The 27698-nt window shown below is 43.7% G+C and overlaps 1 protein-coding gene across 1 annotated transcript; it reads right to left on the bottom strand.

Annotated features, from left to right (window-relative positions):
• Positions 1-1699: 1699 nt before the first annotated feature.
• LOC144820339 (uncharacterized) lies at positions 1700-27698 on the bottom strand. The gene is made up of 4 exons (XM_078677907.1): positions 27606-27698; positions 25284-25460; positions 3515-3592; positions 1700-2284 (listed from the first exon to the last, which is right to left on the bottom strand). The coding sequence occupies exons 1-4, from the start codon at positions 27696-27698 to the stop codon at positions 2231-2233; spliced, it is 402 nt and encodes a 133-aa protein (XP_078534033.1). The 3' UTR covers positions 1700-2230.

The following is a 27698-nucleotide window of genomic DNA, read 5'->3' as shown; positions in this document are numbered from 1 at the left end:
TTTTATTTATAGTTTCACAAAATTCGAGCATATTGAAATAAAACTACCCTATGGGGGAACTAGGATTCAACCAAAGTTTGTTGTAATCACCTTACTAGAATGTATGCGGTCTCCAGGGACAGAAGTAGGTAACAAACCGAGAGACATGCTTTAGGACTCCTAAATGCCTTCTGTGAATACAGGAAGTCTTAAAGTTAGGATTTTTCTCAGTTTAGGAGTAGTAAAGTTAGGACTCCTAACTTTAGGACTCCTAAATGAATTCTGTGAATACCGAAATGAGTAAGTGCCTTCTGTGAATACCAAAATGAGTGAGTGCCTTCTGTGAATACCAAAATGGTATAAGTTGAGAATGTTGTCTTAAGTTCTGTGAATCGGGCCCAGAGTCCATAACTAAGTGCTGCTACGTAGTTCGCAAAGTTGCAGCACATATCAATCCATAGAGAATTGAGAGCAACCTCAATGATGAAGCATGCCACCTAGGGGAAACCCTGTTGGGTGATGGGTCTCTAGAAAAAGAGTCTTTTTTCTAGTAAGGTGATTACAACGAACGTTCGTTGAATCTTAGTTTCCAAATAGGTTCGTTTTTTTATATACTCGTATGAATTTTGTGAAACTATATACAGCAATGAGGGTAAACCTAGCCTTAACCTCTACCTCCCCGATATTTTGGTTCTTTTATTCATTCACATAATTGATTCTCAAAGAGCCAATATGTGTTTCACGCAATTTGCCCTTCTTCAGGCCTTTTGTGTAAGTAATTTCCACTCATGCATTATTGCCCCGTGAATATTTATTTCTTGGGTTGACTTGCTGAAATTGTATTTCCTATTGTGGAAATCTCTATCAAAATGGTTACTTGTTTCAATTCTTTAAAAATGAAATATTTTTTGCCTTTTTCCATTGCACAGTTTTTCTGCAGCTATATATGTATCCGCCTATATTTACTTTTTTAGTGACTGTATTTCTAGATAAGTGAACAATATTGTCCTCAAAGGTCAGGTTGCCTTCTTTCACATCTTAGGTGCCTCATGATAAGGGAATCGCTTCTCTTCGTTCGACCTCCACTCACGAGATTCTGCTGTGAGACACAGTTATTTCTTCTCAGTAATATTATTTTTTGTATTGTACTTACTAACACTAGTGGGGTACCAGTGTACTGAGAGTAAAGCACCGGGCATTATTCCTGTGACTCATAGTAGAGAGAGAGAGCGAGAAAGACAGAGAGAGAAAGAGAGAGGGATATGATAATATGATATATAATGATAATTTGTGTTATTACTAGGGCATTACTTTCTTTGCAACTAAGTGATGGTGCAAATAATGGTTGTTAGTTACGCTACTTAATTCTACAACATTTTATATTCATAAGGATGAAAGCTCAAACTAGCACTGTTGGAATCTCAGCTGTAACTTGCAAGCTACACACAGACATAAATGTATTAAGAACGTACCTGGCAGAGATCTTTGACCACCTTATTACACATTTATAACCAGGCGCAGAACATGTTGTGCTCAAAATACTTATCAGCCGGTCTTTCTCTTTCTCCAATGTATGCAAGTGCTTGTGCATTTTGTTTTGTAGACACCATAGACAAGTCATTTAAAATGTAAATATTTATTTAGATTATTGTGGGCTTAGCACTGGCAATAAATATTTATTGTATTACAGGCCTCCACTTCTCAGAAGTGATGGATTCAAAATTCCAAAGAAAAAATGTTATTGGTATACACAGAAATAACGAACCATATATAAATACTTCAGTTGCTATCAAACAAGCATTTCATAAAATGTTTACACCATAAGTTAAAAACAATTTAACTTTCGGGTGTGGGGTGTACAAACAATAAATAAATATAAATTATAAAAAAATACAAGTCACGTCTGTATTCATGTGTATACATTAGCAAGAGTAATACTGGATAATGAACAAATATATATTATTTAAATAATCCACAAAACGTTATGCAGCATAGTGTTTAGCTTTAAAGAGTGCCGTCGCATTTCACATAGTTTTTGTCACTGTGTTTGAACTGTGTTTTACATGGAAGTAGAAAATGTCAACTAGGTTGAAGATAAGGAAGATCCATAGTAACTCAATGTGTCTACAACACTTTAAAACCATACCTCCCTATATGGCTACACTCTAAGAACATGTAAGGGCCTGGTATTCTTGAGGGTAGCATTGTCCCGCTACACAATCAAAGAGGTCAGTCCTCCAATCTGGGAGCTTCATACAGGCACGCCAGTCTTTATAGTCACGCCAGGCTTTATAGTTTGTATTATCTGTAACATAAATGGAAAAGAAACATCAACCATATGATAGATACATCATGTCGAAGTTTATTTAGATTCTACATATACTATGAATCATGTTTAAAGTCTGAAAAAATATACGGCTTCTCCCCGCTGCATATTGAGGAAGATTTTCAATTGGATTTGCAAGAGCGAATCGCAAAGAATTGTTTTTTGCTAACAGTTTTTACAGCCAAGAATTGTTGGACTTTTAAAGATAGTGGGGCATATTTATGACTCCCTTTCCATTGCATGTACACCATGCAACGTGGTACATCCTCAACACAAACCTTAACCCCTTCCACGCTGATGACGAGCTGGGCTCGTCATGAGGTAGCCTCCTGCTACGCTGATGACGAGCCCAGCTCGTCACGTAACATGCGCTTTCGCATATCTCAGCGTACGAGCGGAATTCCGCCCGCACGCATGCGGTTAAGTGAGATTTATGAAGACACGCCAGGCCACTTTGCGTGGCCCTGAGTGTCTCAATAAATCGGCAGTAAAGCAACGCAGCGCAAATCGGTGCCTTGCTTTACTCTGCGAAGGCATTCCATGGGCGTTGTATGGGTGTTCCCACACAACTCTCATGAATTTTTAGTGTATCCCAGATTTACCAGAATTGGTAAACCTGAGAATGAGCCCAAAAGATACGCCTTTCCAGCAGAAGCGTAACAAGGAAAAATATCTTTCTTTCTCCTTGTCACTTTCTCTTTCTCTTTCTATGTGCGCTGCATTCTGCATCACACATCGAAAGAGGAATATGCCTCTCAGGATTGTTTTTGTGCCGTAAGGTGCTCCTTCCTGCAAAAAAACAATCCTGCATGCAACGGAGGCACCCTTACACCATGGCGCAAGGGTGCCTGTGTTGGCGCTCGGCTGCCAAAAGGGCGCCGGTGCAGGGAAAAAGGCGGGAATGCATCATACTGACTTAAATACAGCGCATTCCTGCCCTTTCTCTGTCACGCTGTGATGCGCAGCAAGGTGACTTGCCGCATGGCGTGACAATTTCATAAATCTATCCCTCCATTCATTTGTATCACAAAATGATTCGCTTCCGCAGTAAATGAAATTTGTAACAAACCAAAATGGTTCCCTTTTGTAATAAATGGAATCACTTTTGTGGCTCACAGTTTGCTGCGGGGGAATTTTTGGTAAAACTTTTCCAAAGCGATTTTCAGCAAATTACATCGCGAAACCCAAAATCATAATTGAAATATTTACCCTGTTTATCAAGGACCCCATGCTGTTGAGAAAATTCTTTGGTGTTTCCTTTCGGTAAAATTCACATGGTTTGCATTCCTGGGAGAAAAAGATGTCACATATTGGTTTACTTGTAATTATTCATGTTGTGCTGCCAGTAGTTAAGGCAATCATTCATTTTTTAAAACAAGTTTATTTATTAGTTTATGCCGTCATATACAAGCATATCAGTTTACGAGGATGTACATCGTTCAAATAATCTGCAGAATGAACCAAAGTGCAACCGGGCAGGAGTCTAAAGGAAGAATTCGTAACAAATATAAACTTTGCAGTCTACCTACTGGAAATTAGTGGGCTTTCATACTGGTAGACAGATGTCTCTTCCTGTGCCATACAGGCATCCTTAAGTTCTCTCTTTTTCTCGCTCTGTCTCCTTCCATCTCTCTCTTTCTGTCTGTGATATGATATGATATCCATTTGTTTATTTATGCAATTTTCTATAGCGCGAACTTTACCCGAAGGTGTCAGAGCGCTTTACATAAGCACCAGTTGAGAAACATAAGGACTTAGGATTACATGCGTTATAAAAAGGATACACACGAAAAAAAAAAAAAAAAACATTTGTAGAGTACAGCGAATCACACCTGAAGGTGTATGTTGGCGCTACGTCCCCTATTCCCCTATTCCTTCCCTCTCTCCCCTAATCTTCTCTCCCCTTGCGTATTTTTTACCTCATGTTAATGCTATGCTTTTGTAATCATGTAATTCCTGTAACTACCCTCCAGTAACTGAAGTAACTTTGTCGCCATGTTCCGAAACAATGTTTCTTCCTCATGTAAAGCTCTCTGATACCTCCAGGTCTAGCCAGCGCTATATAAAACTCAATAAATAAATAAAATAAACGTCTTCAAGAACCATCGTTATGGATCTAGAATAGCCAGGTTTTCAACAGCTTCTTAAACTGACTGACATCTGAATAGCCGTGCAGATGGACAGGAAGTTGGCTCCATACCCTTGGAGTGGTGTCAGAGAAGGATCTACCTCCATATCTGGAGAGCCGAATCCGAGGGCTCACTGTGTCACTGGATCTCAGTGTGCGTGTCGGACAGTAATGGAGTAGTTTATTTTTCAAGTGTGAAGGGGATTTTTCTAAAAGGGCTTTGTGGGTAACATAGCAAATCTCTCCCTTTCTCAGTCTATTTCTCTTTCAAGTGCCCACTTCCCCCAACCTTCTATTTCACAAACTTACTCTGCTTGGTGTTGGGAAACAAGTGGGTGTATGGCAACTCATCCTTGACATGTAAATGATTTTTGTCTGTTGAAAGCAAGTCATCACAACAAAGAAAGCTGGGTACCATAGGTCCTATTTATAAATAGCCTACTAATAGAAGTTGAAAATATAGTATGCTAGTTTACTTAGAAGTTAAGAGTAATACATTTTTCGGTATTCATAAACATCCCCACGAAAGCTACAAATGTAATAATTTCCTAAGAGTACTCCTCCTGTCCAATATTAATTAATACAGATTCCCCAAAGGGTGGGATAACTACACAATTCAGACAAGTGGAAATGTGCTTCTTGATGTTTAACCTTTTATTTGTTGTCACATGGAAAATATTTCTCCCTTTGGAGAAATTCCTTTACTCATCCACAGAATATGGTGGTATCCCACCCTCTTTCCACACCAGAGACAGTCACTGCAGTTATTTTTGGAGTAGCATTACAAGTGTTAGGCATTATAAATGTTTGCGAATTACACCACAAGCAGAAAAGTACGTTAGCACAGATCTTTTCTATTATTTCTTATTTAGAAAACAAGATTCAGATAGCACAGTCAGTAATGAAGTTGAAGTTGGAAAGGATTTATATAGCGCTCTACTACCAAACGGTTTCTTGGCGCTGAAGACAGAAACTAAAAATTGAAGAACTGAGGAAGAAGGGAGTAGGAATTAAAAAGTGTAAGCAGAAGAAAAGAGATGGGTTTCCAAAGCAGCCTGAAAATCCAGGTAAGAAGAAATAGATCTAAGTGTCAGGGGAAAGGAGTTCCAAAAAAGGGGGGCAAGTGTCGAAAATGTGGAGCCACCCGATTTCTTCTTACGAAATCGGGGGACTGAAAGAAGAAACTGTGTAAGACTGCAAATGTCTAGCCGGGACATATGCAGTGATCTTTGATCTAATAAAGGCAGGAGCGGTGCCAGCTAATGACATGTAGGTCAGGCAACCCAACTTGAAGAGTGAGCGCTCCATTATAGGGTGCCAATGGAGAGTTTTGAGTAAAGGGGTGGTGTGACTAGATTTGGGGAGCCTAAAAATGAGGCGTGCTGCCTGGTTTTGTCAAGTCAAGTCAAAGGCTTTATTTCGATAAAAATTATCATAAAAGCTTCATAGTAAAAAATATACACAAATTCATTTAGAAAAAGTACGACAAATTAATTACATTGGAATTTAAAAACCTTGTTTTTTCATCAAAAGAAGCATTACATAAAAAGATTTAGGTTAAAAAAAGGATTAAACTTTTTCTTTTAGCCTTTTGCTCCTAATGCGCAAGGCCCACGATAAAATTTTTGACAAAGTGCAAACATAAAGTGAACGTGAGTTTGACTTTAAAATACGAAGTGCCTCAACATGGTGTCTAGTCCCCAGCATACGACACAAATTCTTAAGCCATTTACTTCTTGGTTTGGTATATTCTTGACACTCAAAAAAAAAGTGTGCCACTGTCTCCTGTCTGTGTGGACATGCAGGGCAGAGATCTGTGGTCAGAGTTGGTTTTTTCCACCGACAAGTAAAGGAATGCAGAGGTAGTGTTCCAGTTCTAAATTTAAAATATAAGGACCTATCAAATGGTTTCTCAATAATGTCTAAATAGAGTTCCCGAATTGGTAAGTCCTTGAAACACAGAAAGTCCTCTGTCAATCTGCCCAATGTGGGATCAGTGCTCCTCTTATTCAGAATCCAACTCCAATACAAGTTCTTAAGTACTGCCTTTGGCGGAGATGATTTGTCGGTCCAGGCTTCACTTATACCCAGGTTGCACAAAAGGGATTTCATGTCCTTTAACCATTTAATTTTATGCCATCCAGGCAGAGACATTATTTCAGAGAGCCTTTTCGCATAGGACGCGAGCTCCGGAACTCGCCACAACCGGGCCCATAGAAGTAAAGGTCTGAACCTTGCCAGATCTTCTATAGGTCGACAGCCAAGGTCAAGCATTAATGGAGTTGTGGGAGTACCTTGTGGGAGTGACATGATTGCCCTACAAAACTTCCTTTCAGAGCTTGCCAGTTCGTTGATTTTGCATGAACCCCATAATTCTGCCCCATACAAAGCAGAGCTAACTCCCTTTGCTACATATATGTCAATAACTGGAGCTATGGGTCTTATAGCGCAAGAGCGTTGTTCCTTCAGAAGGGCCCCGGTTACCCTCTTCTGGGCTAACAACATTTTGTCTAAGTGAGGGGCCCACTGCATGTTGTGTGACAAGCGGATTCCCAAGTAATCAAATACGTCTACCCTCCCCAAAGGTACGCCGTTCAACTTAGGAGGGCGTACAGGTTTTTTGGGCGGATTCATTACAAGATATTTTGTTTTGTCGGTATTGATTACAAGGCCCCGCTCCACGCATAAGGTCTGGAAGTTGTTAAGGAGTTTTTGGAGACCCATTGGGGATTTAGACAGGAGGAGTGTATCATCAGCAAAGAGAAGAGTAGGGATACGCATCCCCGCCAGGGATGGTTCATCTGAAGGGTCTTTAAGCAGGTGCTCAACCACTCCATTGATGTACAAAGAAAAAAGAGTGGGAGCCAGAACACATCCCTGGCGAACTCCTCTCTCTACTGGAATACTGGTAGTTTTTTCTCCCCCTGAACCCCATCTAATCTGGGCAAAACTATTATCATGGAGCCTTACAAGTAGTGATAGAATGTAATTTGGTATCCCCATATCACTAAGGACTCTCCAGAGGGTCTCCCTGGGTACAAGGTCAAAGGCAGTCTTTAAATCGATGAATGCGAGATAAAGACTGCCTTTGCCTATGACCACCACCTTCCAGTACACTAGCATCAGTCTGAAGGCTTGTTCTATTGTGCCAGTGCCTGTTCTAAACCCTGCCTGGAAGTCAGAAAGAACATTATTTTCATTAATCCATTCCAATATTCTGGTTAATAGTACCTTACCAACTACCTTTTGACTTATATCTAACAGACTAATAGGCCTGTAATTGGACGGGTCATCCCTGGCGCCTTTTTTAAAAATTGGGACGACCTCCGCCCCTTTCCAGGATGTAGGGACTGGGGCGCCCCTACAGATGGCAATCAGTAAACTGTGGATACATTTCCCCCATGTCGTAATATCAGAGCGCAGCAGATCCCCAGAAATGCCATCAGAGCCAGGTGCCTTTTGGGGCTTGATGGTACTGATGGCATATTCAACCTCTTTTATAGAGAAATATAGATCTATTGGGTCTACTTCCCAATCCTTTTGAGTCCTAATTGGAACCACTTCTCGTACCTGATCTTTCTTAGATGTGTCTAAGGTATTATGATTAGATTGGCGAGTGTATAGCCTAGAGAAATGGTTAACCCACTCTTGGCTGGTGATGTTGCATGTTATGAGGTCACTATCTGGTCTGTTTCTTATTCTAATGATATCCCAAAAGCACCTTGAATCTTTCCTTGCACTAGCCTCTTTCAAGGTGCGCCAGAAGTCCTCATCCCACTCCTTTTTAGCTATTTCCAGTGTACGTCTGTACCTTTTCCTAGCTTCTTGTATCTGGGATTGTATTTTACCTTTAACACTTTCAATTAGGAGGGATTTTGCAAGTCGGCATGTAGGATTGTTGCAGGGTTTCTGTACTCACACAGAACTGTGCACAGAGGAGTGGAACCTCGGCAAATTAGGATGTCCCAAAACTTACCTTAGCAACCAACTCACCCCTTACCGAGCTAGCTACAGTGTCTCATTGGACATATCATACACCCAATGTTTAGACAAACCAGAACATGAACTTACAGTACCTCAGGGTACGTGGGACTCATGAACACTCTTTCGTTATATTATCATTACAAACCAGAACATGGAGTAAAGAAGACACATGTGCATTTGAAATGTTTATTTACTAATGCCGTCTTCTCAGGCGCAGTATCTTTGATAATACAAGTATACTTATTATCAGTAGCAAAATTATCAGCATAGTTACTAAGACATAAAAAGCGAATGGTGACAGCATGTTAACATGCTGTAATGAATAAGAGTTAACAACACTTATATCTCACCCTCCCTAACACATATATTATATTATTATCTAAGAAGGTCTCTTTGGGTTGTTTTTGGGCGGGCCCATACCTTAGTGTCCTAGCATGAAGGAATCACATCAGCATACACCAGCTCTCTCTGCATGTGCACCGCATCAAGTGTGTTAACAATTCTCGTGCAAAGCAATATCAATCCCGCCTCAAGCCCAAGTTGGCAAAGGCTGCACTTGTGTTATGACTATGAAGGCGTGGAGATCAGACCTCATAACAATTCCATATCGTGTTGCTCCTGAAACTTCAGCACTCTCCGTGCAGACATGTTTTATTAAACAAAGCAGATATCAGAGCAATAACATATTATTCTCACATTCACCACGGCAAACTACTAGGTTGAAAGCTAAGTCAACAAATGAGGGTCGTGTGCAGAAGTTGCAAGAAAGGAAGAATGGCGTTTAAATCTCAAACGTACCTATGCTAACTTAACACGATATAGGGATATATAGGAGTTATACAACACCCCCCCATGATCCGAGAACGGACTAAATAAGGTAACAGAAGTGCCATCACATGAGAGCAGAATCCATTTATAAACGAGCATGAATAAAAATTCAATAATAAAAACTAATGCTAAAAAATAGCCCACAAATATAATGTGGCTCAAGCCAATAGGCAAGCAAAAATAAAATGTCTTGACCAAAAGTCAATAAAATCAAGGAAATGCTATCAATCAGCATGCCAATTTGAGGCAGTGTCTATGATAAGACTGTATATGAAAAGTAAGCTGCAACAGCCTCCAGGAGGAAGTCACTGTCCTCATCCGAAAACAGTTCAGCCATCCAATTTAAAAGATGAAAGGAACATACGTGATCTTCCAGCACCGGATCCTCTATAACCATCAGAGGACAGCTCGGTGGGTTTTCAAGAAAACTTCGTTCCAAGAAACTTTGCGCTGCCGACAACACATCCCAGGGACCCATTAGTCCATGTGCCACCGCCAAGGCCATAATCCTTTCGTCAGAACAAACCAACTCGTGAGCAATGATAGGACTCATCAGTTGATCAAAATCGACGTCAGCAGACATTGGTCCGCAGAGACACAAATCAATGGCCCAAAGGAAATCACAGGTCAGGCAGCGAAATACAGGCTGGACACAGGTGAAATAGGAGAACCGAAAAGATAATCCAAAAGCCGTGCTTAGAGTCGCCAACGGCAGTGTGCCATAATAATCAAGCATGCGGTTGCGAAACCGCGTCAGTAGTAGCTGTGCGTGGACTTGCACAGGAAGGGCATCCATATTTAAAAAGGCAGAAAACCACCAATGCGCCAGCCGCTAAAGCAAGTAAAAACGGGAACCCTCCAAATAAGGATGAAAAAATAGAATGGAAGAAAGCAGGGATGACTCCAAAAATCTTCTCAAAGGAAGTCACGAGACCACCGCTAACAACTTTAAAAAAATGTGCCAGGCCCGTTGTGGAGGATGCGTTAAAGATAGAACGGACCATGGCTCCGAAATGCAAGGGCAAATCAGTGTTTAAAAGAGCCTGAACCTCCGTGCGGGTGTTAGCAATGTGAAGCACGAAAGTTTCACGGGCCGAGCTCAAGGCCACCTCTTTCTGGGACAATAGAGCTCTTATTCTAGCCATGCCGCTGAATTCTGCTCCCAAGGTCGGTATCTGTGGCCAAATGGAAGACTCCCTATGTTCACGTGTGGGAGGATAAAGAACATTTCTGCAGCAAATAACTCGCTCACTAACTGTTACTATGAAAGCTATACCTTTAATTAAACCACAACAGTTTTCATTATTGAGCATTAAATAACTACCATTCTCTAACAATTTAAACGTGGGGATGATAGCAGGAACTGGCGTGCCCTGTAAAACGCAAGCCATATTCGGGCGGTCCTTGTTACATGAACCGTGCAACTGTATGTGTCTGCACATTAAAGAATGATCTGGAGTCTCAGTACACTCATCCCCTGTTAGATAAACCTCTTGGTCATCCTTGAAACATCTGTATGTGTATGGGAGTGACCAGACCTCATGAAGAAAACCGCTACCTAAGGGTTCAAAACGACCTATTGGCACATATTTCATACAATTTGAAAACTTATATAAAGCAAAAGGCAGTGTTATTAAACCGTGGATAAGCCACGTAGCCGCAGTGGATTCTGCCACAGAAAAAGGTAAAGATTCCAACCTTTCAATATGTAGCATAGAAAAGGAAGCATCACGCATTGAAAGCAAGCGTTGTTTGTCTGTCAAATTAAACGGTGCAAATAAAGAAGAAACGTTCATGTATCCCCAGGGAACTTTACCCATTTTCAGAGTCTGAAGTGTCCATGCAAACTGCATGATCGAACGTAATTGATTTTGACCATGGTATAATACAGATACTTCATCATGTACAATATCAACAACAGACGACACAATATTATCTAATGTGTAAATTCTAGAGGAAAGCACGTTAATGCTATTGTCAACCACTGCAAGCACTTTCTCAAGATTTGCCTGATCAATAGCCCTAAGGCGTGAAGCAGCCTCCACCTGTGAGAGTTTCCAAATTTCATTGTAAACACCATATAACCACCTTTTCGACCTGCCACTAGCTGGGCCCTTAATGAAATCATTCAAATCCACGTCTGCATTCAGTTTGGAAAGGTGATACTTAACCGCAGGTAAAGTTGAATGTTTCAGCCAAGCTTGACACAACTTGCCAACAGAGTAAGAGGTGACAGTATGACTCAAATCAAAACGGGGATCAGATCTAACAGTCTTAAAACCGTCAGTTATATTTAAAAATCTTTTTTGGCAAGAATCAGCACTACGGTGCCAAAGCAGCCAACCCTTGGGATTCATACTGGAAATGTTAAAGGAGGAATTCAGAAGCAGAGCCTGTATTTCTCTAATGGACAATTTAGTAAAATTACTCCAATTCTCATATTCCTCCAACTCCGGGAAAGACGGGGTGTTCAACCTTTTAGATGTAGCCAATCCAAAGCATGTGGTCTGGGAAATGGTTTCATTTAAAAACCACATATGATTTGGGATGAGACATGCACGGTGCAAAGCCTCAGTGCCTTGTACCTGCCAGGCCCTTGAGCCCCAAACAGATTTAAGGTCTATGGTATCCTTCCATAACTCATACCCTCCAGTAACTAATTGATCCAGGAAGGCCTTTGAATATAACAATTTTGTATTTGTAAGACGAACCTTGGACAGTTGCTGTTTGTGAAATTTAAAATAAAAGGACTCGGGATTGGACTGATTAAAGTCAGTGAAATAAGTATACTTTTTAAGAAACGTTTCTGAACTCCCTTGTGTTGGTGCTGGGCAATGTTCCCACTGAGTAAAATTAACCGCATCCCTTCGGGAAGATGTCTTGTGTAAGAAGTGATTGCCATAATGTTGGTAACAGAACAATTCACCATAATTAGCAGATTCTAAATATAAATCCTCAGCATCAAAAGCAGCATAATATTTCAAATCAGAAAACAAACTTTCCACAGCATTAACATCCCAATCATCAGAACGAATGTTTTGTTTCACCACATCCCCCATATTAACTCTCAGTACATTAGGGACATTAACGACTTCCGTTGGACCATGTATCTGAAAACGAACTGCATCCCACGCGATTCCATCCAGAACAGGCCACGCTGTGATGTTAACCAAAGTCAAGTCTCTTTTTAATCTGTGTGTAGAATGTGAAGAGGAAAGTGGGGCCAAAGTTCCATTCAAATGAGTAATGCAAGTTCTCTCCTCGACATAGTGTCCATTCATAATCCGAAAAAAATAAAACACAAAACCAATTGACATAAAAAGGTAAACTGAAAAAAGGACCAGCCAAATGTATATCCAAGGAGGTATCAAAAAATGTTTTTTAAACAGGCTAGCATATAATGCAATTTTAGAGGGTTTTTTCGAGGCAAGGGAAGCAGAGTCAAATGAAAATCTGGATTCCGTGGCTAAACGAGCTTGCAGGTCAGGCATGGACAAATCAGTGGGGTATGTATAGTCTGTCTCATCAAGGTTAGTTCCTGGTAAATTATTCAATAATGGAGTGGAAACAGCAGGTAATTCGATGGCCACCTCAGGTTCATTATTAGAAGCAGTGGGCATAATTGAATTTCTCACAATGGAAGGACAGGAAACAGCCGGTGTCATGCTAAGAAGAATCGGCCACTCTGTGTATCTTGACATTGTCAATAGAAATAAACCTGTTTTCCTTACGACCTGGAAGTGGTGGTAAAATGACTGTTCTTGTGCCCTTCACTCCAAGCACTGGGACCGGAGCTCGATAGGAGGGACCAAACTCTTTCTTGTTGTCGATCTTCTCTCGAACCAGTTCTCCAACTTGGGGTAGCCAGCCAACTACCGGGATCTGCAACGCATCATCCGATGTGGAGGGCAAATGTTCCTTTGCAAGAGTGTCTCTTGTCTTTTGTAGATTCTGTAAAACATTGCAATGTTCATCTGCGTCAAAGGAAGTGGCGCGAACCACCGAGTCTAGACCGTCAAGGTCAGGGACGAACATCTTGATGCCAAAGAGCATTTCGTATGGGGTCCGCCCACCCAGAGACCTTCTAGGGAGATTATTAAGAGCACGCTGCACGCCATAGAGGTGAGCCAGCCAGTTTCTGCCAGTGCCTATAACTCGGGCTGTCAAAGATTGCTTTAAATCACGGTTCATTCGTTCAACTACACTATTACCCTCAGGTCTGTAGGGTGACGAAAACTTGACTTGGACCCCCATCGAAGTCATGGCATCCTTATACGCCTTAGAGGCGAAAGCCGGACCCTGATCCGAATGGAAGGTACCACAGGCAAAAATCCCTATAAAGATACGCAAATCTCTGATGACAGTCCGGGAATCAGCGCTGCGATGTGGCCATAACCACACAAAGCGTGTGCATGAGTCAACTGCTACTAAGATGTATTTATACGCAGTATCAGATGAAAATGGACCGCAGTGATCTAAATAAACACAGCCTAGTGGTTTATTAGAAATGTACAACTGAGTCTGAGGCGGACGCGTAGCAGTTGAAGGTTTAATCTGCTGGCATATGTCACAAAGAAGGACATAATCACGCGTCTGTTTGTACAGTCCCCGCCACCAGAAACGTTGTTGTAGTTGCGTTACAGTGGCTGAGACGCCCGCATGCGCAGACGCCACACCTTCATGAGCCGCTGTAATCAAGTCTGTTCTGCGATCCGAGTTGGGAATCAGCCGTTCCCCAACATCAGGAATTGTCACAAAAGGAACCTTTTCGGGACTTAAGTGGTATTTATACTTCGAAGGGAATCCCGAAGGATGTTTACTTCCCTTCTCAGAGGCAGCAATCGCTGCCAAGATGTCGCTATCAATCTTGGTTTTAGACCTAGTAACTGCTGCAACTAAGTATGTAGATACTGCTGATTTCGCTGCTTCATCAGCAAGCGAGTTGCCAAAAGCGTGAACTCCCACGCGCTGATGACCGAGAGTATGAATCACATAAACGAGTGGCAACATAGCCTTAAGCTCTGCCACTCGAACCCAGATCATTTTATGTTTTATTGTGCTACCCTTGGAATCATGAAAATCATTTTGAATCCAAAAGAACAAGTTTTCATTGTAAGACTGGACACAGTAATAAGAATCACTTACAATTAGAGTAGTAACACTTGGATCTGCGTACTCCAAAGCTAGTAAGAGAGCACGAAGCTCTGCCAATTGTGCGGTGCAATCGCCCAGGGGCAACGTGTGTATCTCCCTGGAAATGAACTCATCATTCAACATAGCACCGACCACAATGGCGCATGCGGAAACGTAGGCATGTTTAGAGCCATGCGCAACCTGCGCCGACCCATCAGTGTAAATGATGCAATGGAAGTCCTCCAAAGGCCGCATCGCCAGAGGAGCAGGGTGAACGAATTCATACTGCAAGAACTCCTGCGACCGTAAGGAAGCGTCAAAAATAAACATGACATCCGAGGATGACAATGACGCAGCCCACTGAATCCACCGAGGGTGCAAAGCTTTCGAATTTGGTACACTGGCTTTCGTGACTGCCTCCAAATGAGGACAGGGTGTTACCACTAGCATGCGTTTCCCCTGTGACAGAGCTCGTTCCTTTAGAATAGCCATCTGTACAGCAGTTAAAACCTTTTCTATGGTGGGAAACCGCATCTCAGCCGAGGTGTACAAGTGTGACTTGTAAGCAATAGGTACTGTGTCACCTTCATTAAAAGTGAGGTAAGTGAAACCCACCGTCCCAGGAATTATTCTTATTACCAGGTTGGTGTGGTTATCACGAGTCAGTAAATATTTAGAAGCGAGCAGATCAGCCTGCAAGGATTGCAAAATGGCTGAATGCTCAGGCAGCCAGCATGATTTTGAGAAAGTTGGTTGGATCAAAGCATACAAAGGCTTGATACGCTGGGCATATTCCGGAATGTAAGTTCTGCCGAAATTCAAAAAGCCCAGTAAAGACTGTAATTTTTTCAGTGTTGTTGGAGCGCGTAATTGTGCGCACTTCTCCAAGAAGTGAGGAGCCAAACCTCTACCTTCATTGTTGAGCTCATAGCCCAAAAACAACACTGTGTGTTCAGCAATGTGCGATTTTGCAAAGTTGAATTTGTAACCCATGTCTGCGAAGTTGCAAACAAGAGAATTTACACGACACAGATGCTCCCAAATATCGTCGTCTGTGAGATATATGTCATCCACATACGAAAAAGCATCAGGGTCGAGTGCCTCTAGAATAGAGACAATTCGAGCGGTAAATACACCAGGACTATTCTTGTAGCCCATTGGAAGACGCCGGAATTGCTTTTGGACTCCAGCGCTTGTAAAACTGGTCCATTGGGAGCTAAAGCTGTCCAATCTGTGGGCATAAAAACCATTGGATATGTCAAGCGTTGTCTTGAAACGCTTACGCACGAGACTATCCACTAGGGCAGAGCCGTGGGTATTCTGTACTGCACAGTTACGGCAATGCGAGTTCAAATGCCGGTAATCCAAAACCAAACGATATGATCCGTCAGGTTTATTCACAGTAAAAAGGGGATTATTCATCGGTGACACACACGTTTCAATAACTCCCTGATATTCCAATTGTTCAAGGATTTCCGCGACGGAAGATTTTGCTTCACGCCGAATGGGATATTGAGGTTGAGGCTGCGGCTGAGACCGCAACGGAATTTCGTGGCAAGGCGACAATTTATCCCAACCACATTGGTTACGGTACAGAGCCGGCGCGAGAGCCCGAGCCCACTCTTCTGCAAAATGCTGCGCATGCTCTTTCGAGACAGTGTTCGCGAAACTGGGTAGGATTACCTCCTCCCCTCGCGGCGCCGCGAGCACAAAAGGTGGGGGCCAGTCAGCCTCCGAAAGTAAAATATCATATGTAGAAGACAGATTCTCCCAAAATACACCTTTAACGGTACGCTGTATGTCACCTTCAATTAACAGGACAATTTCATATAGTCTTTCAGGGGGAGCAAGTCTCGTATCCGCTGTTTCTATCACAACGTAGACATCAGTCGCTGTCACCCTCAGTAGTGGACGCAGCGCCTCTCTGACTATTGTTATCTCCGCCGCGCTGTCCAGCAAGGTCAGAGCCCACGTCAGATTCCGAAGCCGCGTTCTCACTATCTGTGGCATATCGATGCGCTGTTAAGGCTGCGACTTTCTTTTTCGCAAATTGCGGACGCCTAGGCGTAGAATCCTCCTGCTTCACTGCGCCGTCCGTCTGGCGGGACTGACCACGTCCTTGTTGGCCACCACGTCCACGTCCACCCCCTCCTCCTCCACCGGTTTTCGGGGCCGATGTGTCCTGAAAGGAACGAGGAGAGCGTTGATCAGAATCCTGAAAACGATCAGGTGATTTAATCATCGCGCGGTCGCGCAAATCATAAACTTTTTCGGGTGGCGCAGGAGCTTGTATTGCAGGAAAAGAACCCTGAGTCTGCATTGTCTGCTTCCCCTGTGTCTGTTTTTTAGGCCAATTTTGTTTCTTGGACTTTGGCTGGGCATCTGTCACTGCAGATTGACCCTGTGGTTGTTTTTTCTCCTTCACTGGAAAATATTTCAGACCTCTACTTGTGCGGCCAATCGTTTTATAAGCGGCCACCACAATCTTTGCTAACTGGCGGGGTTTGTCGGCATCGGGCAGAGCAGCCAAAGCATTCGACACCTGAAAGTTAACTGCATCTCCTTTAACATTGGAGAGAATGAGATCACTTACAATCTGAAAAGAACCACACAGGCGCATACCCAATTCAACCGCTGCCTCTGGACCGTGATCATTCTGAACACGTCGAACGATTTCAGGCAGGGCAGTCATAGACGGGGTGCCGAAGCACCTTGTATAAACTGCCGCAAATGTTTTTCCCCAGCTGTCACAGTCAGCAAGTTCAGGAGTAATATCCTTCGGGAGAGTAATCGTCAACATTCTATGTTTATCAGCAGGAGTGGAATTCGGAAAAACCGCTTCCAGTTGATCAAACTTCTCTGCTAGCCAGAATGGGAAGTCATCGTTGTCAACAGGACGCGCACCAAAAACCGAATTTACCATAACAGGATTGAGACGCATTCCGCCTCGTTCCATGGGAGCGGCCGCACCCCCCTGGGGACCACCAGGAAGATGTCGACCGATGTATTGCACTAAAGCACGAATCACGGAAATGGAAACTACATGCAGCCTGCGAATTTCTGCCAGGGTACAAGCCCCGTGATTCGGGTGCGGGGTAAAGCCACCCAGCGCAGGCCAATTAGTACCTGGAATTGAGAGTGGACCTAACCTCGCACGGGACAAAGAGTGGGGGAGGGCGCCATCAAACCAAACTCGATGCTGCCAATGATCAATAGGTATTTCCAATGCCCTGTACGGCGTATATTCAGCCGGGACATCCGAGGCGGTGTAGGAGTGGTACAAACCAGAATTAGCGTCCACAGCCGGAAACGTAACCCAAGAGTAAAACAACTCGTAAGGAAACGCCGGATCTGCACTTACCACGAAAATCACAGCCATCCCATCTACTGGGACTTGGTACGTCTGAAGATGATTGCGTACCGCTACGCGACTATGCTGCGCAATAGCCACCGCTGCCGCCATTACAGAATTGGAAACAAGAAAACACAAAGAATACTTTGTAGCACAACTGGGTAGTAATTCAAAGAAACCGTTTAGGTAAGAATCAAGCTTGAATAAAGACCTATTTCAAAAAATAGGTAGGTTTCACCGACACCCCGTTTTCCGGAAACGGACGTGAAGGGGTTAAGGCATGAACGATAAACTACTCGAGTGTCATGATATAAGACCACCGAAACCGTTGGGCGCCATGTTGCAGGGTTTCTGTACTCACACAGAACTGTGCACAGAGGAGTGGAACCTCGGCAAATTAGGATGTCCCAAAACTTACCTTAGCAACCAACTCACCCCTTACCGAGCTAGCTACAGTGTCTCATTGGACATATCATACACCCAATGTTTAGACAAACCAGAACATGAACTTACAGTACCTCAGGGTACGTGGGACTCATGAACACTCTTTCGTTATATTATCATTACAAACCAGAACATGGAGTAAAGAAGACACATGTGCATTTGAAATGTTTATTTACTAATGCCGTCTTCTCAGGCGCAGTATCTTTGATAATACAAGTATACTTATTATCAGTAGCAAAATTATCAGCATAGTTACTAAGACATAAAAAGCGAATGGTGACAGCATGTTAACATGCTGTAATGAATAAGAGTTAACAACACTTATATCTCACCCTCCCTAACACATATATTATATTATTATCTAAGAAGGTCTCTTTGGGTTGTTTTTGGGCGGGCCCATACCTTAGTGTCCTAGCATGAAGGAATCACATCAGCATACACCAGCTCTCTCTGCATGTGCACCGCATCAAGTGTGTTAACAATTCTCGTGCAAAGCAATATCAATCCCGCCTCAAGCCCAAGTTGGCAAAGGCTGCACTTGTGTTATGACTATGAAGGCGTGGAGATCAGACCTCATAACAATTCCATATCGTGTTGCTCCTGAAACTTCAGCACTCTCCGTGCAGACATGTTTTATTAAACAAAGCAGATATCAGAGCAATAACATATTATTCTCACATTCACCACGGCAAACTACTAGGTTGAAAGCTAAGTCAACAAATGAGGGTCGTGTGCAGAAGTTGCAAGAAAGGAAGAATGGCGTTTAAATCTCAAACGTACCTATGCTAACTTAACACGATATAGAGATATATAGGAGTTATACAACAGGATTATACCAATCATGCTTACCCATAGGCTTCCGGGATGCCATATTTCCTTTCACACACCCCTTTTTCAAGAATATTTCACCTATAGACCTAAGAGTGTCTTTAAAGATTGCTGTCACCCCATCTATTGCCAAGAGTGCGTTAGTGGTGTCTAGTTCCGATTGTGAGGACACAAGTAGTTCTCTTATATTTTTAAGCTTAGTCTCATCAGTGGCAATATGGTTCCATTTTAAACGTTTCCCACAGGCAGATACAGAGGTTTTGTGGGCATCGTTAGGAGGTTTCTCAGTTGATTTGTTAGACCAGGGATTTGATACAGAAAGAGAAAGCGGATTATGATCGCTTTCCACAGTAGAGAGGACTACCATGTCCTTGACTCGATCCCTTAGCATTACATCTAGCAATATGTAATCGATCCTGGAAGTATGGTTGACTCTGTTATATGTGGCAGCACCCAAGGGGTCAGATGGTGTTCGGCCGTTCACAGCTCTTAGGCCAAACTCTACTGTCAGGGCGTTTAGTTGGATCGCACTGTGCGACCATTTCTTGATCGGGGGAATATTAAGGAGCGGAATGTCCCTTCTAGTATCATCCTCCCACAAATCCAAAATATCATCAGAGGAGAGTGGCTCATAAGTACAGTTGAAGTCACCCGCAACTATAATTTTTGCACCTTCAGTTTTTTCTCTTAATTCCGCTTCGAGTGCGGTTACGATGGGGGACATAGACCCATATTTGGTGCCTCTAACATAGATATTATACAGATCCAATGTGAACCCCCTGCGAGGACCATTTAAAGAGAGTCCTAAGATGTCCGGGTTATTAATCTGCTTGATTTTTATGTGGCAATTGAGAGAGATATTAATCCAGGTAAGCAAGCCACCTGAAGGGCGTCCCTTCCCATTTATATGTCTCTCTGCAGGCACAAAATATGTTACGTAACCAACTCTATGAAGTGGTTCTAAGCTCCAGGTCTCCTGGAACAGGCAGATCTTATGTGCCTCCACTAGAGAGTTCCATTCAGGTGATGCTAGTTTGCGGTGTATACCCGCTAAATTCCAACTAAGAATAGTTAAGGGACCCTTTTGGTCATAAACATTACTCTTTCCAGGATCCGAAGCTTTATTTAAAGGCATAGTCACAGATAAGGGTGTTAACACAACGTGACCAGCCATTTGTGGAGGAATAGGACTGGAACTAGAATTCATAGTTTCCACTGGGATATTCCCTTCCTCATTTAGACGCATGTCTAGTGGTAGAGTATTTGTTTCCTCAATATCAAGTCAATCCACCTGATCTAATACGCAAAACCTGTTCCAGTGTGAATATTGTGATAGGAATGGGTCAAAATTAGGGGTATCCTGCCAGGTTTTGTATAAGCTGCAGCCGGCGACATTCATAGGCTGGAATGCCCACATATAGGGCATTGCCATAGTCTAGTCGGGAAAGAATCATTGCCGAGATCACAAGTTTGAGGGCATCAGCTGAAAAGTAACGTGAGACTTTCCGGATAATTCCGAGGGAAAGGAAGCAAGAGGAAACTACTGCGCTTATCTGGGGGCGTAGCGAAAGGTCCTGGCTGACCTTGATGCCGAGGGTTCTGACAGAAGTGGAGGGAGACGGGGGGAACCAAGGATCGGGGGCCAGAAAACAGGGGACCAAGGGTTGGAGGGACCACCGATAAGAACCAACTCCGTTTTATCGGGGTTCAATTTAAGATGATTAAGGTTCATCCAATCATATATGAAAGTAAGAGTGGAATGGACCTTAAGAACTGAGTCAGACGAGGGGAAGAGTTTAAAAATAAGTTGGAGGTCATCGGCGTAATTAAACGCTGTGACCTCCATATCCTGTAAAGCAACAATCAGAGGGTATATGTAAAAGTTAAACAAAAGAGGGGAACAGGACGAACCTTGCGGTACCCCACAGATGACAGGGCGGGTAGGTGCAAAAAAGTCCTCCAGCCTAACAGCCTGAGTTCGGCCTGTTAAAAAGGAGGTGAGCCAGGACAAGGCTGTCCCCCGTAGGCCGGCACCCCTGACACGGTCGAGTAAGATGGAATGATCGACCGTGTCAAAGGCCGCTGATAGATCAAGTAAGACTAAGGCCTGGGAGGAGTTGGTGTCAGCCCCACGTCTGAGCTCATCGATCACTGAGAGGACCACCGTTTCCGTCGAGTGTACCGGACGGAAGCCAGCCTGGTGGTCAGCCAGAAGGTGATGAGCTTCAACATAGGTAGAGAGCGAGGAGGTGATGTGACTTTCTAAGATCTTGCTCAGAAGAGGAAGGAGGGAGATAGGACGAAAGTTGGAAGAAACAGTAGGGTTGGCACCAGGTTTCTTTATGATGGGGATGACCGTGGCTGATTTAAAAGCATCAGGTACAATTCCTGAAGTGATAGAAGTGTTAAGCAAAGTGATAGGAGGTACTGGGCAGCAAGAGAAAAGCTCCCTCAAGACATGTGCAGGGCAGAAGTCAGCGGGAGAGCCCGTCTTAACTTTGCCCAGGAGGATGCGGAACGCTTCTTCAGAAATCAGCGGAAATTGGTCAAGAAAGGAAGGGGACGGAGGGGGTGGAGGATAAACAAGCAGGGGGGGGTGCTGAAGGAATATTTTGTTTTATGATAATGATTTTCTCAATGAAATAATCATTGAGAGTGTTACAGAGGGATTGGGAAGGGATGGGTCTGGACACCACTCTATTAGAATCGGCCACCTCATGTACTATTGAAAAAATCTCTTTGGATTTCTTTTGATTTGCTGCCTGTTTGATTTTCAGAGAGAAATACTCTAGCTTGGCGGTGAGTATCGCTTTTTTGTAGGCCCGTAAGAGGATCAAATAGGACATCTTAAGGTCAGGGCAGTATCTACGGCGCCAGTGGCGCTTAGCCTGTCGCAATGCCAACTTCTGGTTTTTCAGGGCATTGGTAAACCACCTATTTGCGTCGTGAGGGTGACGCGTTCTGATTAGTCTAAGTGGGGCAACAGGGTTACAGGCCTCTGAAAGCCTGTTATCCAGAGCTTCTACCTGCCTATTAGGGGGTAGGTCTGTCAGGGTAGGGGCAGAGGAAACTAAGGAATGACCTAGGCCAGCCAGGTCGACCCTGTTCCAGTTGCGGGCGTAAATATTTTTGGGACGAAGAGGGATGTTGGTCTCCCTCAAAGGGGCCGAGAATGTGATCAAGGAGTGATCAGACCAAGCGCAGGGTGATACAATGGGTGTGGAAATTAACAAATTGGCTGACCAGACCTGGTCGAGGGTATGCCCGTGAGTATGGGTAGGGACAGTTATATGTGGCGTGAAATTAAGGGAATGAAGGGTATCGGAAAAATCCTTGGACATGGTGTTCTCATGAGGATCACCTGGCCAAAAATTGAAGTCACCTAACAGGAGAGCGGCAGAGTTGTTGACTATCAGGGTGGCCAGTAGATCCTGTATAGCTGGGATGAAGTGTGGCATAAGTTGAGGGGGACGGTAGAAAAACACAATAGTGAGAGGGGAGACTAGATTCGTGGAGCGAGCCACTAAAAAATCAGTAGAAATAATGGGGTGGTGGGGGAGAATTTGAAATTGAAGGTTTGAGCGTACCATCATTGCTACTCCGCCGCCGGTCTTGCCTTCCGGACGGTCGGCGCGAAGGATGTAATAAGCATCAGGAAGGTAGGTGAGGATATCAGGCATAGGGGCAGCCGTATACCAAGTTTCAGTGAGACATAAAATCTCAGGTTTAAGAGTATCAAGGAGGTCAAAGAGTTCCAGTTGATGCTTGACCGTGGACCGGGTATTGAGAAGGGCGACTGAGTCTGTGGAAGGAAGGTCGGTCATAGGTTTAGGGCAACCATAAGGAAAGGCTGTACCAGGCAGTTCCTTGTGGGGGCTAGAGTAACAGTGTGCAGGGTCAGGGTAATCTTTACGGGCGATTTTAAAAGAAGCAATACGGGTTTGAGTTGAAGGGCTAATAGGCCAGTCGTCACGGTATGCTAAAAGTTGGTTTGGTAGGTAGGAGATGGGACCAGCAGGGGGTAGGGCCCTGGGGCCCGGCCTGGCGCGGACAGGCGCAGACGGGCTTGCCTTTGGCGCGCCGCCGGCGCGCCCGCTGCGCCCGTCCGCTGCGCGGCCGGGAGAGACACATGATTAAATGGGGAAAAGGAAGGGTCGTGGCCTAGCGTAAAGGGGGCGTGGCCTGAGCAGGGGGGCTTCCCCAGAATGGCGTCAATCCTTAGAGCGACCCGTGGCAGCGTCCAAATCAGCTGCGCGGGGAGATGTGCTAGGCGAGAATGTGGCAAAGTGCAAGGATCAGGTAAATTTAAAAAAACACAAGATATACAGTTTTAAAATTACTCGTTGCTCCCGGCTTCCGCCTCAGGAGTTCGTAGCAATCTGTCTGGCCGCGCGTTGGTTTGGGCGCGCTTTAAAGGGCAGGGGGCGTGGCCTAGCGTAAAGGGGGCGTGGCCTGAGCAGGGGGGGCTTCCCCAGAATGGCGTCAATCCTTAGAGCGACCCACGGCAGCGTCCAAATCGGCTGCGCGGGGAGATGTGGTAGGCGAGAATGTGGCAAAGTGCAAGGATCAGGTACATTTTAAAAAACACAAGATATACAGTTTTAAAATCACTCGTTGCTCCTGGCTTCCGCCTCAGGAGTTTGTAGCAGTCTGTAAAGCATTAAGGAATGCTGCTATGGTGATAATAAGTACCTGAGGTACCATCCAAGAGGTGATATGAGATGACAGCGAGATCAAATGGCAAAATATTACTTGAGCTAAGGGCAGTGAAGCTGAGGTACAGCAGAATGATTGGGGGAATTGGCACACAAGTTAGTATGGCAGCATACATTTTCTGATTTCACTTTACTAGAATACAAGGAATCGTCATTTAGAAGGTCATGAGATAAGTGTTTGAGATGACAAAGGTTTACAGAATACTCTCTTGTAAGACCGGATAGCTATCACCAGCTTAATGTAGGAAGTCTAAGATCACATATAGCTTGGAAAGGCAAGGAGGAGTGCTACAGCTGAATTGTATGGTCCCCAGAAAGAAGAGGTTTGGTAAATAATTGAACAAGCAGTGCTTGGCTGCTTCTGTGCATCCACCCATGAATTCTGATGCAAACCCATATTTACATAGGCCCAGATTTACAAAGATTTTGTGTCTCGGTTTTATCACTTTTCTGATGCAGCCATGTTCCAAAATACTTTTTTGTATTTCCAAAGCCATACAAATGTTGATTTGCGTGGCCTTGTAAGAATAGGTAATACATCACAGCAGATTGTGCTACCTACCTTGTGTTACTTTGTGTCGGGTAGGCTTTCCATGGTTGGTTGATGGGCATTCTGTGCATTCACCCATGTATTTTGACACAAACCCATATTTACAAGGAGTTGTAGACATGGGTTTACGCCAAAGTGGTTCATCTGCCTGAGGCTTGCACAAAGAGGAGACATATCTTTATTTCTCCTTGTTATTTCTTCTTTGATGTGTACTTCATTGTGCAGTACACTCGCAAAGAAGAAAAAGCCTCCAAGGATAGTTCTTGTGCAGAAAGGTGCCGCTTCCTGCACATAAAGTATTCAGACCGTAACGCAGACGCACTTGCACTATGGTGTAAGGGTGCCTGCCTTGACGCTATTTAGCCCAAAGTGCCAGAATGCTTATCACATTCCAGGGCAGCTTCCCATGGGGGTGTGGGACCGTCAAGAGTGAGAGAGGAGAATTACATTGGCAGTGGAAAGTTGGAAAGGCAAGGGAGGAACATCAAGCAGATTGGTTTTGACTCTGTGCTTCCAGATAGCTATCTTCTCTCTTCATATGACTGCTAACCTTGATGGGCAGTAGTATCTTGCTATGGAGTGGAAGAGGCCCCACCTCATCTTCATTCACTCACTGTATGACTACTTCTCCCTCCAAGCTTAAGACAGCCAATGAATAGAAGAGTTGGGGGTCTGATGAGGGCTTTGCTTTGTCCAAAGCGACAGCGTAGACTTGCTAGGCCATTTTTAGGTAACCATGCTGAACTTCCCCTTGCATAAATATACACACTACAAAAGTATAGGAGGAAAGCAGGCTTTGTGCTTATAAAAGCCAGTAACTGTTCGAGGTAGAGGGTAAAGTGTGGGGCTCAATCACTCCTTACCCCCTTGGCCTTAGTGGCCCACCAACCCTGGTTTTGTCAGATGTAGGACATCGTACTCGCAAATAGGAATCACAACAGAGAGCGTATGACAAACATACAGTGCCATACAATATCATTGACCTTTGGGATACTTTAGAAAATGATAAGATATACCTTTTTCAGCTCTGGAAATTTTTCGCTACGTCTCAGTTTCAGCAGGCTAACTGCCTTTTTGAAGAGAGAAGATTTTGATCCAGTCACTGGTGATCCAGTCACTTGTGACCCAGTCACTTCCTTTAACAATGAGCTTTGATTCTGGAAGCATTCAAGTGCAGACTGCAAACAATTAACCTGGGAAAAAAATCACAAGTGCTTATTTGTTAGCCATTGCCTAATATCAACTAAAAAGCAGTATTGCCACATTTTCATTTTCAAACACATTTTTCACATATTTGTTTGCATTAGGTAATGAAGTATGATGTTCAGAACAGAGGACTCCCCCTCTCCCTTGCGGATGACTATTCTTCTATGCGGAACATTTAGGTAATAGGTCACATCTTGGCTATCACAACATATACTGCGATGTATTTTGTTATCCTTTCATTTGACTACACCACAGATCACAATATAAAAACATTTCACAGATAAAATGTGGTGAATAAAGATGTTCTAATTAACCACACACCCAAAGACCTCCGAGAGTAAGTAGTTCCTTCCATCATTTTTATATGTTGGTGTAGTTACATGCAAGTACCAAAAAGACAACCCATTGAATCTTTCAAAAAATAGCTCTCTCAACAAGAAGTAGTTCGATCTATTACCTATCGCTATTTTGTCGAAAGAGTTCACTGTGTAATGTTATAAATATTTATAGAGCACATGTACGCCGGAGTTTCATTGCATTATTGAAGTTGCTCATTGCTGTAAACAGAACTGATCCATCTTGCTATAGAACATTTTGCCTTCACAGAACATAGTGTGATGAATTCAAACCACAGAGACATAACACATTATATCACTAGTAGTAACATCTCCAATTTTCAGTCAGTAGGCGAGCTTAGCAAACCAGTGCCTCTGCCTGGCACCTGCTTTAGCCTACACCCAACATGATACATTTTGAAAAGACGAGATCCATGTGGATGGGATTATTACTGAATCCTATTTTTGTTGGCCATAACACACTGCATACTTTATGCTTGTTAACCAGCAGTAAAATGCTTTTGCTCCCCACTTTTAGCATAATAAATATGGTATGAACCTAATTCGCATATTTCACTTACCCAAAAAGGTCCTAGTATATGATGCAGAGAACACCCGGGGCCTGTAACTTAAATGTCACTAGTGTGTTGTGTTGCAGGACCCTTTGTGCCACCCACGGTAGTGACTCTTTTTAATAGTTAATCCAAATCCAATTTATTGGTTGAACTGTTTTCTGTTTAATCACTGGAGGCTAATCTGGATTTTGCTCTCCTATTTCTGCCAGTAGTAATTGGCATTTGAATAGTTGTGAAGTTGCTCCCAGGACAGGGACATATGTCCTTGGGTGTTGGGAGGTGTTGTTGTGTCCTTTCAAGATGGCCTGTGGGCTGGGCCCAGGGACCTGATTAAGAGGCCTGCCATGTCACAATCAGATGTAGCGAACACCCAGGCCCTAACCCTACTTTTGTCCCCCCCTCCAAGCGAGAACAGCCCCATCACATTGAGCCTCTTGTTGACATCAAAGTGTCAGATCCTGCTGGAATGTCAAGACCTGCTTGACAGGTCTGCTTGGGTTTTACTTATCTTACTTGGGATGCACTTCACAGGGCGAGAGCAGAATACCAAATAATTCTTGTATATCCACTGTCTAGTTGCTGAAGAACTTTTCTTTGTTCTACCAGATGTCCGTCTCTGGGTTTCTTGGGGGTACAAGAAGTGTATTTTGGTGTGAGATATGGGTGAACTCTAGGATTACCATAGTATCTCCCCTCACCCCCCACACACAACCCTCAGAACCCAAGTTTAGCTGGCCAAAGACTTCAGCCATCTTTAAAATGACTAAAATGGGCAGGTACCTTTAGCCCATTGGTTATGGGTGTGCCCAGGGATCATTCCCACCCACTAGCTCATGTCCGCCATAATTGTGGCATCTCTAGGCATCCTCTTCAGAGCACTCCTGGGCCTGAGGTAGGTCAAAAGAGAACTGAACCTGGTGTTTGCAATCTGAAAAGATCCCCAGAAGAATGAACTTCCTCTCTGTCTTGTATCCAGGGCAAAGGAGTGTACTTCAAGAGTTACAAAGGCGACCTCCTGTTCAAGCTTCAGGGATAAAACAAGCTGCAGTAGTCCTTATTTCCAGCTGACTGCTGATCAGTTTCAACTGGACCTGGGATGGACTGTGCCTGACAGCCAGCGAGTCTCTCAGTGTCTCCCCTAGGGCCTTTGGGGCACTTTAGCTTGAACTCCTGTGGTGAATTTGGATTTAAAGGGCTAAAGTCAGAAGGTAAAATCGTTTACCAGGATGAACATGGTTAGTGAATCTGACCTGCACTTGCATCGGCTCAGCATCAAATTGTGGCTAGTTCCTGCTGTACAGCTATCACTGATCAT

The sequence above is a fragment of the Lissotriton helveticus genome, chromosome 2_1, assembly GCF_964261635.1.
Source record: "Lissotriton helveticus chromosome 2_1, aLisHel1.1, whole genome shotgun sequence".
Lineage (NCBI taxonomy): Eukaryota > Metazoa > Chordata > Amphibia > Caudata > Salamandridae > Lissotriton > Lissotriton helveticus.
This window is presented reverse-complemented; position numbering and strand designations above follow the sequence as displayed.

Excerpts from the sequence above, each read along its gene's own strand:
- LOC144820339 (XM_078677907.1), bottom strand. The coding sequence starts at position 27,698 with ATGATCAGTGATAGCTGTACAGCAGGAACTAGCCACAATTTGATGCTG. Across the intron at positions 25,461-27,605 it reads CACTAACCATGTTCATCCTG|GTTAATTGTTTGCAGTCTGC; the intron begins GTAAACGATTTT and ends TTTTTTTCCCAG. Across the intron at positions 2,285-3,514 it reads TGGGGTCCTTGATAAACAGG|ATAATACAAACTATAAAGCC; the intron begins GTAAATATTTCA and ends TTTATGTTACAG.